Source organism: Nylanderia fulva, unplaced genomic scaffold (genome assembly GCF_048542155.1).
Source record: "Nylanderia fulva isolate GAGA-0341 unplaced genomic scaffold, ASM4854215v1 Scaffold2, whole genome shotgun sequence".
NCBI lineage: Eukaryota > Metazoa > Arthropoda > Insecta > Hymenoptera > Formicidae > Nylanderia > Nylanderia fulva.
This window is the reverse complement of record NW_028190263.1, coordinates 109,292-128,597: the sequence shown is the minus strand read 5'-3', so window position 1 is coordinate 128,597 and position 19,306 is coordinate 109,292. Positions and strand designations below refer to the sequence as shown.

Sequence of the window (19,306 nt, the reverse complement as noted above, 5' to 3'; positions counted from 1 at the left end):
TGACACTAGTATATAATAAAGCACAAAATTATCGAATAATCTGTTCTATTTAAATAGTTTAACATTTTTTTAAATATATGCATCTATTTTATTTTCAATGTATATGAAAACTATTGCTAATATTTCTAAAGTTGTTAATATTTGAGGATATTTTTAGTCTGTCGAATATGTAAATTTTATTAAAACATTTTAGATGTGCAAAAGTTAGATTAATTTTTTTGTGACGCCTATTTGTTGATGTAATGTCTCTGTGTTTTTAAAAAACGTGAGCAGTCTAAGAAATCATGAATTTATATCTGAAAACTAAGTTAACATCACTCACGTTATTTCTCCGAACACTATCCATAGTTTAGAAGAATGTATAAAAGAAAAGAAAGTTTTAAAGAAACCTGCATAATTAAACAAGATTGATGTTTTGTCGAGAAATGACTTGTTCGAAATACTATAAATATAATTGAAAATCTAAAAACGATCTGCTCTTTCTCTCTCTCTATTATTTTTCCTATTAATTGTTATATTAAAATGTATAGAATATATTTTTAATAATAAGATAAATTCGAGATAATTTCACGCATATAATAGATACATACGATATATGATACAAAATAAATAAACTGCATACTTTCAAGCTAACTAAATAAATAACTTTAGAGATCGCGTTAACTTAATGCACCTCACAATTATTATTCTTCTAGTTGTAAAAGTGTCACTGTGTCACGTAAACACGTAAGAACACATCACGCAGTCAAAAAATAATAAAAATCGAGAAAATCGAAACACACTAATTCAATATGTGGAATAAGTATCAAATTATTCGTTAACATCGTTGCGATTCAGTTTAATTTACTTTATCGATCAAATGTACAAGCTTTATAATTCGATACACTTAGTGGAGTAATAACGAAAAGTACACTTGTTAAATCAAAGTCGTTGAACGATAATTGAAACAATAATTTTAACGTCCAAGGTCGCATGCGAATAGATTGTTTTAATGTTTTGTTAATCTGATACATTTCAAAAAGCGATATGCAACTCGTGCTATCCTTTACGATCGTTAGATTCACTAGTGATGTAATATTTATTTTGAATATTTAACAATATTATTTGTTTGCTTATTAAAAAATATGCACTATTCGGTATGTAATAATTTATACATTTTATATCAAAATTTATTTGGATTTAAATTTGTTTGATATTCTTCGCACTTTTTTGAAAAATTAAATTTGTGAGAAATTTAAATTGACCGCAGGATAATAAATGTGCGATATCAGATTAAAAAAGACACGATAGTATATACGTCGACTAACGTTTGCCACTTCGTGGTGGACTGTCTCGTCGTAGGAACAGCAGAAGCTTTAATAGTCTCTCGATTGATCTAAAGTAGACTGCTTTGCCAGTAACATACGGCGCAGACATAGATGCGTAAAAACGAGAAATTTATTTGATTCCTTTTAATGCTGTGCATTTTATGCGATAATAATAAAGAATGCAATTTATATCGACTCGAAGTCTTGAATATTTTTTGAAGTACATTGACTGCAGTGCCAAGATTTTCTATATTGAAATCATTTAATGAATAAAATCTCTCATAATCTTAGAATACTTTGTAACTGTGATTTTTAAACTAATATTATCGATAAAAATATGCTATAATATTAAATATTTAGAGATTTTTTTATTGAATTTATCTTGTTTGCGACATTTTTCTAATTTAATTCTAAGTTTAAAAGCTTGCAAAATAAATATTTAAAACATTCTATTCACATTTGTGATAATATAGATGATATATACAATAAAAACGACATTCTAATCGTATGTCTTATTTTTATAATATAAATATTACAAAGTCAAATTTTTCTTAAAAAATCTGATTTCGAAATAAAATAGTATTTTTGCAACTTATAATTTAAATTTGATATTTTAAATACATGATTTGCTTACTTTGATAATGATGCAAATCAGTTAACGAGGTAAACGTCTTTGACTATTTTATTGGATCTATAGCTGGCAAGGTACGTGACCGTGAGTTTATATTAGTTACAGAAACAAGGCTATCGTTTTCAAGAGAGTATCATTTTCTTTCTTCATAAGCTTTAATACAATATGTCGAATTAAACTAACGCATATGTTTTAAGAAATGTTAAAACATTTAAATAATAAAATTTTCTAACTAAATAAGATATATGTGAGCATATATGTTATATATTCATTCTTAGTATTCTAAAATTAAATGTGTAATAAAATATAATATAAAAATAATTTATTTCGTTTTTATTTAGAGGAAATAAAAATATTGAAACTCGAGAAGGTCGATCATCTAAAGAGTTTTAATAATTACGTGCAAGAGAAACAAATTGCCTGAATGCTGCGATACTGCGGCAATAAACTACGGAAATTTATCCCGTTGATTTCTAAACGAAATCCGCCGAATTTGCTCTGCTATCAAGTCACGTATCGTGGAGAAAATTCAACTTTTCCTTGTAGTAAAGTTGAGATTAACATTTATCTTCGGATTTACATTAAAGTAGTGTATGCGGTTTTAAGTTCTGTCAGAATAGTGAATATGAAAGTATTCAGAATTATTATCAATATCACTATTTTATAATTATATAATTAAATATCTGATGGATTAAATTTTAAACATTTACACATATTAATCACACATATTATTCTAGCTATAATTACTCTGCTCAATAAATATTTCTATTTAACATTCAAGAGTTTCGAATTATAATTTAAAACAAGAATCACTTTTCCTTATTTAATTATTCTTAATGTTAAATTGTTAAGTTAAAACCTTTCTTTCTATTTTTTTTTATTTTTATTGTTCTATTCATATATCTCAATTTCATCAATCAGTTATTTTGATAGTCATACTTTGAGTGAAATTCAAAGCTAATCTCGATCGATTATTCTGACTTCATCGTGACTTTTATCTTTTTCTATACAACGCAGTATATCATACACACAAAAAAAACATAGTCTAACATGATATTGATTTTTTACTTCGTTGAAGAGAAAAACTTTATACTAAAAAGTTGTATTAAAACAAACTCTTTGCGCGTATATTTTTTTCATGAAATTCCGATCGTTACGCTAACTTGATTGACCGCAAATGGTTGCAATTACTAGAGGAAACAATCGTTCAAACTCCCTGCAAATTTTGGAGTTTTACATGTGGAAAACAAGCGAGCAACTCTGTCTCCGTGATAATATGCGAGTATATGCATAGACAAGGACGAGACGGTCGTCTATCACCGCTGTCGGAATGCCATTACAAACGACACCGACACAAAACTAACGACTGATCAAAAGCTACAATTTTATACATAGAATTTGCAATGCGAAGATCTATAAATATTTTTCACAACATGATAAGGACACAATGCGTAATAATTAAATGCACTATTATATACGACGAAAACGAAAGCGGGAGAGGGATATAGAAATGGATATAGGAATGAATGATTTACAGTTGATTTATATCGTTTTGAAATATTCACGTAGAGAAGACGGTTAAAATATATCACGTTTTTTTGAGATGTTCGATTATATGAATAAAAAATATCCTCTTGAGCGCGAAAAAAAATGTATAATACTTTTTTCTATTTTATACATTTATAAGGTATAATAAATTGTAATTATAAAAATTATGATAAAAACGTGCGTTATCTTTCGTTAGTTTGTTGGATATTTTTGTGATAAAAGATACAAAAAATACTTGGCGCATAAAAATAATCAGATAGAAAAACCACGCAGTTATATTATCTCGACATTAGAAAAAATAAAGTTGTAAAAACACGAATATATACTCTTTCTCTTGAAATGCCTGCTTTGCTGCTCTGTAGATCGATACTACTATATATTGAAATATTTACGAATAATTCGATTGACGTGAGTGCGCACAGCCGCATTACAAGGGTAAAGCGCAAAGTAAAAGAAAATGATAATTGTTAAGGATTTTTATCTATTTATGTTTTCAACATTGATGACTGAGCTTAAACTTTTTTTTATATATATCATATAATTTCACAATTGTATTCGCCATGTAAAAGTATATAAATGGTATATTATTCATTCGTATCAGATATATTCAATGGCATTGAATTCCGCGTTTATTCTATTCATCTGAGACAGGCGAGGAAAAATAACGTCAAAGTCACGATAGACAGGGGCATTTGTGAAACACGTGTTCCGTGCAGATCGATCTCGTATTGTAATATTCACACTATACACACGCGATTGACGCCAAGGTTCGGATCTTGCATCTCTAACAAGATAACGCGGATAATACAAATGAATGAAACTTCACCGGTCGCGATGTGTGATGACATTTTTGTGTTAATAAAACGCAAGTGGCAAATAACGCGAGTACGGCTTTTTATACGAGAATTCAATTTGTAAATGACAACTTACTTCGATCTTGCAATCCAATAACAAAGTAGTGCCGCGCGCAGAATGCGATCTCGAAATTTAAGTAATATCTCGGTGCGGCAGTCTTATTAATATTTGACCAAGTTAATCTCATGCGAAAAATTCAAGCATCGTATCATCAATCATCGTGTTATCAAGAGAATAAGGGTGATCGGTATCACGTCGGTATTCATGAAACTCTCATGTTTTGCGCGGTAGATCGATAGCGCTTTGAAATATTTACACGCGCGACACGACACACGCACGCACATTATCGCGAGGGAAAGATTTTTTTTTCCGAAGTGACAGAATGACAGTATAATGTGTATAATGGTAGCCTGATATGTGGGACTGCACGTGGGATGGAAGGGAGATTTTTCTACGAATACGACGAATACACGACATCATAGGATTTAAAGAGTAACAGACACTCATGACACACACGCGATATAGATCGATACTGATTGAAATATTCACTGTGTAACGCGATGTGTGCCGTGACGGCGATACGTCAAGGTCCCTCCACGAAGGTTATTATCTCTGCTTGTCCCGACTCGCTTGATCATCCAGATATGCGATACCACGCGATGCCAGCTCGACGGCGCGCGTGTCACGATGGTATGCACCTTGGTCGAGAGAGGATATACGGTCCTGAAGATACTCGCACGCATTCGCGGCATTCACTCATTCAAGGGAGAGTGTACTTTCTTGCGTTCGTATATACTTTGAAAGATCACGATAGGGTGCGCGGAAGAGAAAGGGAGAGATGGAGAAACGATGCGGGATGGAAAGAGACGGAACGAGCGTAGAGACGCGGCGCGCTCCGGACGAACGACACCTTCGCACTGAGGCACGAGGCATCGCGACGCTTCCCAGGGCCGTCGAGAAACCGCAGCTCCCCGCGACGTGCTAATCTAGTAGATACGCGAAGAAGACAACACGTGTGTGATTCGCGGCTACGCGCGATGTCTGTCTGTGCCTAATTCACGCGCAGGTGTCTAGCGGTCAAAGAAATCTGGAAAATCGGGCATTATGTCAGGGAATTTTAGAAACCTGGAATTGTCAGGGAAAAGTGAGGAAATTTTACTATTTATCTGAATTTTTTCACTATTCTTTTCATTATTCTACATTTGTCTCAATAATTTGAAAATTTTTATTAAATAATAGAAACTTTTCCTTGACGTCTAGCACGCTAATTTTCTGTGTTGTTAAAAATCGATTCATCTACAACGTGTTTGTTCATTTATATTTTCATCGTCGTGTTATTTTATTTTAATGTATTATTTAATAGAGATAAAACTAAAAGATGTGATATAATATAAATAAAAAAAGTGATTATTTAAATAATTTTTAGTGACATGTTTGTTTCGATTACCGTACATAATGCAGATTGTGATAATGATAATTGATTTAAATTTTTGTTTTTTTAACTTCCGAACCTTTTCATTGTTGTCACAAAAATATCTCAAGAATTTCATGATTTAACATTTAATTGATTTATCATATAGATATATGCAAATTATATATTTGGAAAAAATAATATTAAAAAGTCAGGGAAAAAAATTAATTTCTGGTCTTGGAAAATCTGAAAAAGTCAGGAAATTTTTTTCATTAAGTCTGCTGGACACCGTGACGCGGAATAATAATTGCCACCTCGCGCGCGCAATTTCGATAATATGGTTTTTGTTATTGGGGAGATAATATTAAGTTATTACGCACATTATTGCATGCTTGGCAAGCATCTTGCCAGCGTCGGTATCTATTTTGAAAGCATTCTGACGCAGGCAGAAATTTTTGAACTATGATCGCAGTTAAATTAAAAATTAATTTTTATCGGCTATAATTATAATGAGTAATGAGTGTGTGGATGCGCTATCGCATTTGCTTACTCAAAGAAATATTATTCCACGAGTGCGTGAACGAGGAGATATATTACCTATAGCCTTTCAAAATTAAACCATTTGCTTGCGTAAAGGTTGATATAAATCAAAGAGATATTTTTTATATTAGTATATCAAATTGCATTTTTATGCGAGTTTATTTGTGTTACCAATAATTTCATTAAAAAACATCAAAATAATTTTCCTAAAATATCGTAATATCAGTTATAAAAGATTCAACATTTTGGAGAATAGAATAAAGTGAATTTCTTAATTAAATTAGATTTCGAAGAGCGAAAACATGATTTTAAAATTATCAAGCGATTTTTTTATCACTTTAAAATCATTGGCTACAAGATTTTAATTTCATGATTGAAGTGAACAAAAATAGTGCTCGTGGAATATAAAATGCATATAGGTTGTCATGTTTCTTCGCAAAAATTAATTTACAAAAGATATGAAAAAGAGATATATGTGTGCGACATCCCGCGCTAATTAGACACTTGTACCATTTTTTGTATTAGACATACATAAAAAGAAATAACCAGCGAATGTTATTATTCGAAATAACGACATTATGAGTAATTAGATAATTGGAATGATAAAATATATTTTTAATACATATATACATTTTACTGATTAAATTATAATTATATAGCGTAATTTATAAATTATTTTATTATTGAAATATTATAATATAATACTTATTTAATGATTAAAATAACTGTATAAGTTTTAGAGCTGAATTAAGAACATATTAAGCTGTTATTTTCAACAATGAGTCGTAATAATATATATAAGAAATTTTTTTTTGTAATATCAGCGAAAACCTTGATCACGCGGCAAGATCATCTATTTTTCAGAATTGATAGTTTTCTGACATTGTTCGAGAAATTCTGCCTGCCAAGAATCACACATTTACTGGTGACAGACAGAAGATAGCTTTTTTCTTTGAAAAAATTCGTCTTTCACGGGTCAATAGTTACTATTCAACACGACATACATATTGAAAAAGAGAGAGAGAAAGAGAGAAGAATAAAAGTAGAAAACACTCGTCCGTATCCAACCATCGCGATTGTTGCACTCCGAAAGATTTATACTTTAGTTGCCAAGAGTTGGCACGCCTTTTGCCTTAATAAAACGAGGTGATGTTCTTGAATGTGTGTGGCTAGAAGTACTTCGATTTATCTCTTTCAATTAGTGGCATTTCCGTCGTCGTCTCTTTATTGCTTTACTTATTTCCTCGAGCCTATACTTGTGTGCTGCCCTTAAATCACACACAAACCGATACAAGATTATAGAGAGTCGATACTTCTGTCGAGACATTAAAATGATGGACACAAATTGTTTCGAATTTTTAGGCAGATCGGCAGAATTTGCAATCGATTTAACTTCTCGGCTTCACGGTCGCTCCTGCGATCGAAGTCTTTCGGAGAGACAAAACTTACTGTTATTTACTGTGCCGCGACGTGCATTTATTCTTGGCAATACGTTTGAAAACTAAAGTTGTCGCGAGTATTAATAGTGCGACGGTAATATGGTAGGGCTATGAATACCTCAAGGTGTTCGACGTGACAGACGACTCACGTTGGCACAGACTTGACAGACGACACTCGAAAATCATCGATCTGGTATTTTGATCTAGCCGAGCTAGTTCGCAGTGTGACTTTTCAATTCGTTTTTTCGAACATTTAATATTAAGAAAAATTTATCTGCTGTTTGTATTATCAATATAATGCAATAACGAAATGAAAAATCGATCGATTTCGATCGAATTTGCTCGAGCTATCGAATAACATTATTAAGATACGAGGCATTTTGACACTTTCTTCATATACTGTTTATTTATTGAAATTTATACGAGGTATTATTCTGAAAACATATTGACATCTCTTTAGTGGTCTCTTTAGTAGGTTTCTTTAGTTTTTTTCACATGATTTAAAACCTTTTTTTAAATATAATTCTTTAATTTAAAATATAAAATAATATATATTATAAAATAAATACAATTTACCAGCACATTTCTTAATAAATACTCTTAACGAGAAATGTTTATTGTTAATCAGGGATATTTTAGAAAAGACCTGCGTGTTGCAAATATGTGAGAAATATTACATGGATATAAATTTTACGACCTACTAGCACTTTTACGATTGATCACAAAAGGTCTATAAATCGGAAAGTAAATTCAAAAAATGATTGTGTGCATGCTCATTTTTCAGATTATGACATACTCGGAATTACAAGTATAACATCGATTAAGTTGCAGCTTGCGTGCGTTCCGTAACCTTGAACATATTCTATTGTGATTTACTATATCTGTCGTGATACTATATATAGTGTAATCCCTTATTTTTTGGAGAATTTAATAGATATATTATTTTGAGTAAATTTTGTGCCCTGCTTATTCGTATCGTTTACATATTTTCTAAAAGCTACGTTGTAATTAGTTTGATTAATGATTTCGCGAAAAACGTCATTTGATTATTTTATTTAGAAAAATAATGATGATTATCATTTGTAATCGAATTCTAATATAAAATTCTGATAATTAGTACTTTTTTAACATTAAATTTAGAAGAGTAGAAGATATTATTTCTTCTCACATATCTTACGATTAGATTACGTTCCAAAACGTCTTCTTTGAAAAAAATTTTACTGCGATAATCTATAATGCACGTAACGTACAATATAGTTTTGTCAGTAAAATTTTCCTCGAAGAGGACATTTTGGAACGTAACCTTAAAAATTAATTTGAAATAACAGTAACAAGATTCAAGTATCACATCTATTAATTCAATTAAATAGAATTAAATACTTCGCTGTGCAATGCATTATATTTCTTATTCACATTCGTTCATTGTGAAACCACCTGTGACATGTTTGGCACTCTATCTAATTTATTTTTATGAATACTTATTGGAGAAATGTAGAGTCATAAATAATTCCTAAATCAACTTAGCTTTTTTGTGAAAATTTAATTTTATTGAACTTCTCAGTATCACGAAAGCATTTCATGAATGCACAATACACACACACACACACGGCTATAGGTATTGAATATATGTATATAATTTTGATATATTTTTAATATATAGATATGTATGTAATATACATATTTGCCTGTTTTTGTCGTGTCTAACTTATTTGTTCATTCAAATGTGTCCAGTAAATTTATTTATTTTTGCGATTATTAATATTTGTGGTAATTCATTGTTAAAATATTTTTTTTATTTAAAAATTAGTCAGTTTCTATGATCAATTAAATGTAAATAAAATTGTAATAAAATTTAGTATATAAATTATATTTTATTTTTATTAAAAAATATATATAAATTTTTTAAATACCTATCAAAAAACAAATTATATATGAAGAAAGTGTCAATATATTATGCTGTTATTATAAAACTAAAATAATAATTGAATAAAAAATAAAATTTATATATTAAAGATAAATTATAAAAAATTATAAAACGTTAACATTACGCCACATATATTTCTTAAATAAATTTCAAGTTCATAAGTTTGGGATTGAATCAAGTAGATTTGATAATTATATGTAATTTATCAAATGTAGTAGCAATAAAAATGTTAAATGACAAATAGAGTCAGCGATTGGAAAGGTAGATTTATAATATTCAATTATTTATGGGATAAAGTCTAAAAATATAATTGTTAATAATAATCATCTTTATCTTTTTTTATATTAAATTATTATTTAATTTTAATTAATGGATTTAAATTACAGTTAATTTAGGAAAAATTAAACTAATTATATTGCTTAAAGAATAAAAGCTCAAATAGATTAAATGTTTAATTTCAAAAAAGATCAAAGTGTGCAAATTATCTCTACAGATTTTATTATTTCTAAGATTTCTATAAATCTTTTATTACTAATTAATAATAATATAAATTTTTTCTTATTGGAAGAAAAATACATTCTGAAAATTATGTAAACTTTTTTAGTAAAAAATACATTGTATAGTTAAACCGAATAAATCTAATATGCAGCGGTCAGATAGCGATCAGATACGGCTAGGCTACAACGATAACATGACATAAATACATATAAACGCCACATCTTGGGAAATATATTGAAAAGCCATGCTCTATCTATACTATAGTGTATTTCGATGAACCTTGCAAATCTCACCGGGTTTACTGCAGATCTTAAATCTTAAATTCATGAACTCGAAATTTGGTTAATACATATACATATGTAGCAAATATTAAAAAACATTCCACTTATATAACAGGAATATTATTAATTATTGTTTTACAATCAAAAATATTTAATCTAGAAAGGAATATTTTGTTTTTATAAATTCTCTTATATATATATATATATATATATATATATATATATATATAATAGAAAAGAATAACATTTAATATAAGAGAAACACATTAAGATAGATATTAATTGATATTACTAAAAATGTAGCAGAGTAATATTAATGAATACATGTGACTAAGGTAATATTAATTGCTGTGATGTCGTTATTGTATCGCGAGCGTGTTAAATAGATTTTATTTATTTCATTTGACCGAAGTTTTTACTTCACGGATCACATATGTCGACAAAACAAACTGGAGTCCACTTGCGAAATTCATGTGTGTATACATGTCCAGAACAAACACATTGCACCTGGCGAGATACGATAATTTATTCGCGCGCAAAAAGCTCTAGAGGATTACGGGACGTTATTTACTGAGAGAATTATGCCTGTCTCTCGAACTTTCATTTTGTGGCAAAGCATATTGTCGTTACGAATTTTATGCCATTTACCACAGCATAATTTGTAAATAACGTACATTATTCTAGTATAAATAGTTCTGAGGTTTTGAAGAAATTAAAACTTTAATTTATAAGAGATGAAAAGATGACGTAAAGTAATATAACACTTTACTTTTAACTAATATTCTGTTATACGTCATCAACAGATATACTTATTTACCCATTATTATTTTTTTTTTAGCTAAATTATGTACAAAGCAAAAGATATTAATAATGTTATATATTTATTTTTAAATTTTAATATTATGTAATATAACATAATTAAAATTATTGATATAATTATAGCGACATTAATGGAATTCTGATTTTAGATGTTCCGATATTATTATTTCTTCCTTATGGTAATATATTAAATAAAATTGAGTTGTTTAGTTTAAAAAAAATTTATTTAATACAAAAGATTTATCAAAAGCTAATTTTTTTACTGCAAAAAAATAAATTATAATATTTATGCAATTATTCCACGAAAATTAAATAAAATCTGTTTACTCTGGATTATCTTCATGAAGATTAAACTTTATTTCTTTAATCATAGTAAGTAATGAGTAGATAATTACAGCAAAGATTAAGCTTATCGTCTGTTTCGTTGCAGTACGGTGCAGCAGACAGAAAGTACAATTAATCTAGAAGCACGTGCGATTCTGGTTGGCGCGTTATTCCGCAGTAAACTATAAATTTTATTGTGTGAGAAAAAATGTGCGAAATGCCAGAGTACGATTTTAGTTAAATTACAAGTACAGTCACGTGAGGAAGAATCAAGAATATTAAATTTAACCGATGTATCAGAGGATACATAGAATGTCCTAAAATTTTATCAAAATATATATAGCATTATTCTTCGTGAAATTTAAAGTCATATTTTTCTTAGCGAATTTTATACATTATAAATATAGTCGTATTTTTTAAAAATAGAATACGATAAAATAAATTTCGATAAATTTATATACATAATTATCTTTATAATAATTTTAAGAATATAATTTTAAAAATAAATTTAATATAAAATATGATTAGAAAACCCTTAAATAATTATGAAGTTTCAGTAAATATGCAAACAGAAATTATTATAGAACATTGCTGCGTTCTAAAATTTATACATAATAATAGATACAACAATTAAGATTTCTCTTTTTAATGATACGGACTTATTAATTTTATTTAATTCAGAATTAATTTTCCTTGAAACATAATATAGACTTACGTTTTGATGACAAATTATACAAAGCTACATGAACCTGGCATCCGACTTTTAACAAATTAATTTTTTAACACGGAATTGTAATTGTTTGTATAGTAACAATAATTTCGGTAGTAGTTTTATCAGTAAATAAATAAAATAATAACTCGCAACCGACATTGAGATATCTCAAATCTATTCGAGCAGTCTTTTAGAGTCGTTTGTAGTTGTTTGTAGTAATTTTCCTTTCATTTGTAGTTGTACAGTTTAGAAAATATAATTATTTAAACAAATGGTAAGAGTAAACTTTGCCAATTTTAAATATTTTTCAAATCCGCTTTTTCCAGGTGATTTAGATTTACTGATTTGTAGTTGTTTGTAACAATTGCAATCGAAATTTTTATATTCACACAAACAACTATAAATGAGTCTGTATCATCAAGAAAAAGCAAATTTAAAAAATCTTAAAATTGACAAATAAGTTCACTCTCGCGACTATCTGTTTAAACAATTAATTAATTTTTCAAAAGTCGAAAGCTAACTCTACATACATGGATATAGATCGCGCACACCTACGCAAATATCGAGACAAACATTCGACATATTCGTTCTGCTTTAAAATCGATATCGATCTATCTCTGCTTAAAGTCTTACTCAAACTTGGAGATGTCGTTGAAATAGAAATAGCAATTGTTATAACCGATAAAACTTTTTCGTTTGCTTACTGTTAATTCATTCTTATATAAAGTTACATATTTAACAATTTATTTAATTGTTTAATTTCTATTTCGCATAATCCTGTGCATTATTTCAGACACATAATACACAATCGGATCCATTTAATAATTTCATATACTATAATCTATGTGGATGACATATACACGTTACATATGTGTATTTTATTATATATATATATATATATAATTTATACTTTTTTATTTACGATATTATTTACGAATTGTGTTTACGTGTTTTGGTTACGAAATATTTTAATAAACTTACTTTTCTAACTTACTCGAAACATTGAACATTATCGAGTCTCGCATAGGGCCTACATCGTAGATCGATCACGAGCACCTGTCTTTAGGTTAATACTAATCATTATTGATTACCTTATATAATTAAATAGAATAGATTATCGTAGTCACTTAATTTGTAAAAAAAGTCGACCATACAGTTTGAAATAGAAAGACAAAAAATATAATAAGCATAAAATATAAAAATATATCTTACTAATAATATCAAACATGTAAAATTATATGCACACACACACACACACACACACACACACACACACACACACACACACACACACACACACACACACACCCACGCACACGCGCGCACACACACACACACACATACATATATATATATATATGATGAAAATATTTCTATTTAATTTTCAACAAAAACAACGTTTTTAAAGTTCTACACAAAATTCTTTATATAGAATGCATCTAAAATTAAACATCTAATACATAATAATCAAATTATGCATAGAATTCAAAGATTTATTTTAGCTCAAAGCGCGTTAGAAAGTGAGAGAGAGAAAAAAGATAGAGAAAATCACAAATCGATCATATATATATGGTGCACTTACCGGTATCGTATAATGGGCACGGCATATAGCTATATCGTTGTTCAGGATATACAACGGATTTATTTCTCTGTCCGCTGGTCATCGTGGCAAATTTGGTCACGTACTGCAGGAGCTTGTCATAGAATAGCAGGAAAGTCGTGCGGATTATCGTTAACGAAGGTTGCGAACACACGAGCTTTTAAAGCCCACCTTATGTGGGACCTCCTTATCACCGGCGACAGATAGAAGGATATGATTACCCCGATGTGGTTATATCGATACAACGGATTTATTTCTCTGTCCGCTGATCATCGTGGTAAATTAGGTCACGTACTGCAGGAGCTTGTCATATAGAATAGCAGGGAAGTCGTCCGGATTATCGTTAATGAAGGTTGCGGACACACGGGCTTTTAAAGCCCACCTTATGTGGGACCTCCTTATCACCGGCGACAGATAGAAGGATATGATTACGCCAATGCGGTTACATCTGGTTACATTTTGTGATAACTTTTCACGGCGCGGTGCATTGGCCAATTTAGCTACGCTAGTGAATTAATCAATTAGCACTAGGCACTATTTCGGTGCCAATTAGCTGTCACTTTGTTTAAAACCAAGTGCGCGCGTCGTCGCTTAATTAGCGCTAAAATAATTGGCTGACGTTGTTTACGTATCTCTTTCTTTTTTCTCGCGTTTCGCCGTTTTCCCTTCTCTGCACAGACGGCTGATGTCTCGTTTGAGTAAGGAATGCATAAATATTAAATGTGTAGAGTGAAATAGATATTTGAATTAAAGTGTGAATTAGCATTCCAAATTTGAATATTTTTTCAAAAACAAGAAAATAAAATTTTATCATCCAAAATGGCAAAAGTAAGCTATACGCGCTGATAAAATTTAATTACAGGGTTTTATACTTTTCCTATAAAAATTAAAATGATTTGTTCCGGTTATGGAATTCCGGAATTAAAAAAAATTGAAGAAAATTAATTTGAACCTAAGATTAATTTTTTCAAATTTTTACAAAGTAGATTATATAATATTATTTTATTAAACTTTTAATTAAAAAAATTATTTATCCCATAGTTTCCTTCTGGAAGTAATTAGATTTTCATATCGTATATCTAGCAAATATCTATTAAATATCCTATATCTATTTATTAAAAATGTATTTAAATATTTGATCAAAGTATGTAACGTGCGCTACGTTTTCATAAACATTCGATGAAGTACAATTTAATATCATTTTGAATGAAACGAAATTAAAACCCTCATTGTCAGAATAAAATACAAATTGAATCTGCTGTAGAGCTGATACTCGAAAGTTATAAATATACTGCTACGTAAAATTCATGATTTTCAGAAGTCAGTAATATACAAACAATATTTGATTCGATTTTTTATACAGAAACTCTCTTTAGTTGATACAAAGGACTTAATGTTGCGCAAAGTATTTTACTACTTTCTTATTTAAAAAATTGCTGATTTATGTGTATGTATATATTTAAGTAGTTACTCACAAAATTAATAGATTCAACAGATGCAATTAATAAACGGAAATATAAATTTTTTGCTATAATTAAGTATAACAATTTTTTGATTCTAAAATTAAAGTTTTACTTCTTTTTTTTCATTTCTATAGATAAATGAAATATCATTGATATACATTAGTGTCACTTTCGCGAGTTCGTTTTTCTAACACAGATTTTATATGAACTGTTATATATTGCACATTCACGCGCCTATTCTGATTCTAACAGTATAATTGATATTAATATATTCATCCATCTCAATTACTTGATTTTCCTGTCAAAAAGCCGTTTAACCGTTTGCGGTATATTATTATAAATGTGATATTCACACATTTTTTTTTAAACACAAAAGTTAAAACTTTAAATTAAACGTTACAAAAAAATTCAAAATATGAATATTGTTATTGAACACGCAAAATTGTGGAAGAAATTAAATGTAGAAGATAATTTAATTTAGAAGAATTTTTTTTTAAATTTTACATGAATAAATATATTTGTGTATCGATATGTATGTATATGTATATACATACATACACATAACCACAAGTTATATATATATTTTATGAATTTATATTATGAATATATTTTTCGTACATCCTGAACTCTTTTATACAATTGCACATTCAACGTGTCACTTATTTTAGAATATTATTATTATTATATCTCCCTCACATTCTGGCCTTTTTGAAGTTATATTCCGGAAATTCCTGCGTTGGTTAAATCAGAAGAATTTTATTCCAAAGCAATCTTGAAAATCTCTACAATCTCACTTCTATATTTTATTTATCCAACTGAAGCAATCCGCGCATTCTTTTTCTGTCGTAATCTCACTTATTATAAAAATATCCAAAATATTCTTTAAAAACTGATTAACATTTGAGAAAATAATATTAATTCAAAGCAGTATTCGTGTTCTGCAGAAATTTTTCTGTCAGGTTCTTTTAATTATATCCTCGAATTTCTTTTGTGTCAGAAAAAACCAACTGACATTTGCAGAAAAAGAATTAATTTTAAGTTGTATTCTAGAGAGGATTTTTTTCTTGAAAGATTCTTAAAAAACTGATCGAAAAACAAGATTATAATTCCAAAGATTCTAGTTCTAGAACCAGATAAGTTCGCGTGCTGCCGCGAGAGTACTCCTCTCTTGCTCTGGCATTTAATCTATAAGTGTACCACGTGGCTGTGATCGTTCGATTCGGCGATTCCCTTTCAATCCGTATCGCAGGCCTCTTTCTCACTTATAGCGAAAATATTTTTGCGCGCGTATTGTCAAGCGTGATTTGCGAACCGCACCGGTGCACGCGTGTCGTACGTGCGTGTCCGTACGTGCAGTTAGACGCGCCGCGAACCGCTCCGTGCACGCTCCAACGTTGTACTGGACCGAGTAAGGTGAAATGGAGAAAGGGAGGTGTGATAAAGAGAGAAAGAGAGAGGGAGGGGAGGGGGAAATGCGCGCGAGATAGAGAGACGAAAGCGACGAAAACGCGAATGTAAAATGTGGAAAAGGAGACACGAGAGACAGCGACAGACAGCGGAAGGGAAAGAAAAAAATCGAGACGAAAGGAGCCTAGAAATTAGTTATTGGAAGCCGCGAGATCGTGAGAGAGAGAGAGAGAGAAAGAGAGGGTGAAAGTAAACGGGGGATGCTGCGGTTGTGGGGCGGAAATTCGGTCTGTCTCGCTTTAGCCCCTAAACTCGCAGCAGTGCGTCGCGTCGCGCATCATGTCCCCTCTTTTCTGAACCCCGAGCCCCAACTACCCCACTATTCCCGTCGTGTGCCTAGTCTGCTACCCTCTTCTCCGCAGCCGCGAGGGAGAGCTCCTACACCAACCACCCCCCTATTCTATGTCGCAATGTATCCGCAGTCGGAAGCAGAAAGCCCAGTGGCTTCGCGGACCGGTACCAAACAATTCCGCATAATTCCATGACTTTCTTTCGTCACGCTATCGTATCATCGTCGTCACCGATTAATTTTTTCTCCAAGATGTTTTTTTTATCCTTAATAAAATAATTATTTGATAAAAAACGATATAATTCTCGAATTATATTTAATTCAATATTAAGCGCGGTGCGCTAATTCTTAAGTAATGTGGCACTATTGTATGTCTCGACTTATATTATTATTTTCAAAAATATATTGATAGCCTCGTTCTCACTTTAAGCATATTACTTTTGTGCTTAAAATATAATTTAAGAAACCTTTTTGTTTTACAGTTAAATGTAGACAGAAATTAATAATATAATTGTTATAATATTACGATAATAATTCTTATCGTAATAATTTATATCGAAATACATTATTTTGAATGTAAAAGGATTATATCTGATAAAGAGTAAGAAAAAGTTGTGTGCCAAAAAAGATCATATGTTCTACATGTACGTATATTTGATATATTAAATATCAGAGGAAGAAATACAATTGTGCCATAAATACAATTTGATCTGAAATAAGGCCAAGAGTTTTTTAAAATATTTTGTAACTTGTTATTCTGCAGAATGTAAAAGGAACATATATAGGTAGACAATGGTACAGACAATGAATTGAGAGAAATATACCTACATAAATGGACAGAACTTTCCCAACAATGTTATTACGATTTCTTGTTCGTTCGGATCAAGAAAAACAATCATGACATAGAAAGTTGTTGAATTTAAAGCCAATTTACAATTGTAGAACTGAACGTAAAATAATTGATTATACGAAAATAACTCGAAGACATTGCTTCTTAATACTAAATCTCATCTTTTATTAATGCTGACATGCTTGCAATTGAACATATAATTATGCTAACATATTGTTTAATCGCCCCATTTATTTTTTCATGTTTTTTTAACTTTATATTAGATATATTTTGTTTGCATATTCTATTTTTTAATCAGTACAATTTTTTAAATATGTTATATTTCTTAAATAATTTATATAATTTAAATATGTTTTTAAATAATTCTATAAGAAGGAAAAAAAGTATTAAATATTAATTTTAATATATTTATACTTTCTGGTAGTGTCAATTTTTATTTTTTTTAAGTATGCATTTATAAAATACAAATATTCAATCAAATCAATTAATGAAATTTGACTACATTGTCTAACAATAAGAGTCTCTGGTTTTCTAATATAGTGTCCGTCTTCTAATAATTTTATTAAAATACTTAAATAAAGAAGAAATAAGTTTTTCTAACAAAAAGTATAGTAATTTCAAATACATGCCACTCTTATTGCGATACTCATAGAAGACGCATAGAACTTGTATGAAGCTCATTGTCAAAACTCGTCTTTCGAATTTCTCTCTTGTTTAGCGCAGTTTGTTTAAATTGAAAAGCAAAAGAGAACTCTTGCGTGTGAAATATTGCCGCAATTTCGCGGAAAGCGCGCGGTCGAAGGTGGCTTTAAGAATACGCACGAGATGGAAAGTGAGTCGTTTTTAATGAAAGAAATAATTTATGCCTTAACTTAGAAATTTTTTGCTTCGGTATATATGTATTTCGCAGCTCGTAAAATCTGTGCTTGAACTATTTTTTTTTTGCATATTTGACTCAGAAAAATATTGCACATGATGATGATTGCACATTTCGGTGATTGATGGTGATTATCATAAAGTAATAATGCATTCTATAGCATTTTGTTAAATTTTTGTGCGTGATTACAATTAAATAATATACGCCTTAAATTTTTGTTGTTAAAAGATAAGATAGTTGAGTTTAAAATAAGTAGAAAATAAAAAAGAGGATGTTTTATTTTTATAGGTATCATTTTTTTACAATCTCTAAAAGTATTTATAATAAAACTGAAAATTGCATATTTCTTAGGAGAAAGTGAACTTTTGGTTTCTTTTATATACGCGTGAATCTCTCGATTAATATATGTAGACCTTAGATCACGACACATGCTTTAATAATTTAATTTAAAGCGCAGATTTGTGATATTTT

The 19,306-nt window shown here is 29.6% G+C and overlaps 2 protein-coding genes across 11 annotated transcripts in view; one reads left to right on the top strand and one right to left on the bottom strand.

Moving 5' to 3' along the window:
* The window catches only part of LOC114945376 (uncharacterized), a 31,354-nt gene extending 16,657 nt beyond the window's left edge, over positions 1-14,697 (bottom strand). For 3 of the 9 annotated variants that reach the window (XM_029321591.2, XM_085482023.1, XM_029321597.2), the window contains exon 1: positions 623-4,884. Coding sequence is in view for 1 of the 9 variants with exons in the window: in XM_029321598.2 (XP_029177431.1) it covers positions 13,872-13,953 (82 nt within the window). In the remaining 8 variants the exon portion in view is untranslated. The other 6 variants (XM_029321598.2, XM_029321593.2, XM_085482022.1 and 3 more) reach the window with 6 other exon arrangements.
* The window catches only part of LOC114945378 (gamma-aminobutyric acid receptor subunit alpha-1), a 122,576-nt gene that overhangs the window by 11,566 nt on the left and 91,704 nt on the right, over positions 1-19,306 (top strand). The gene's annotated exons all lie outside the window — the stretch shown is intronic.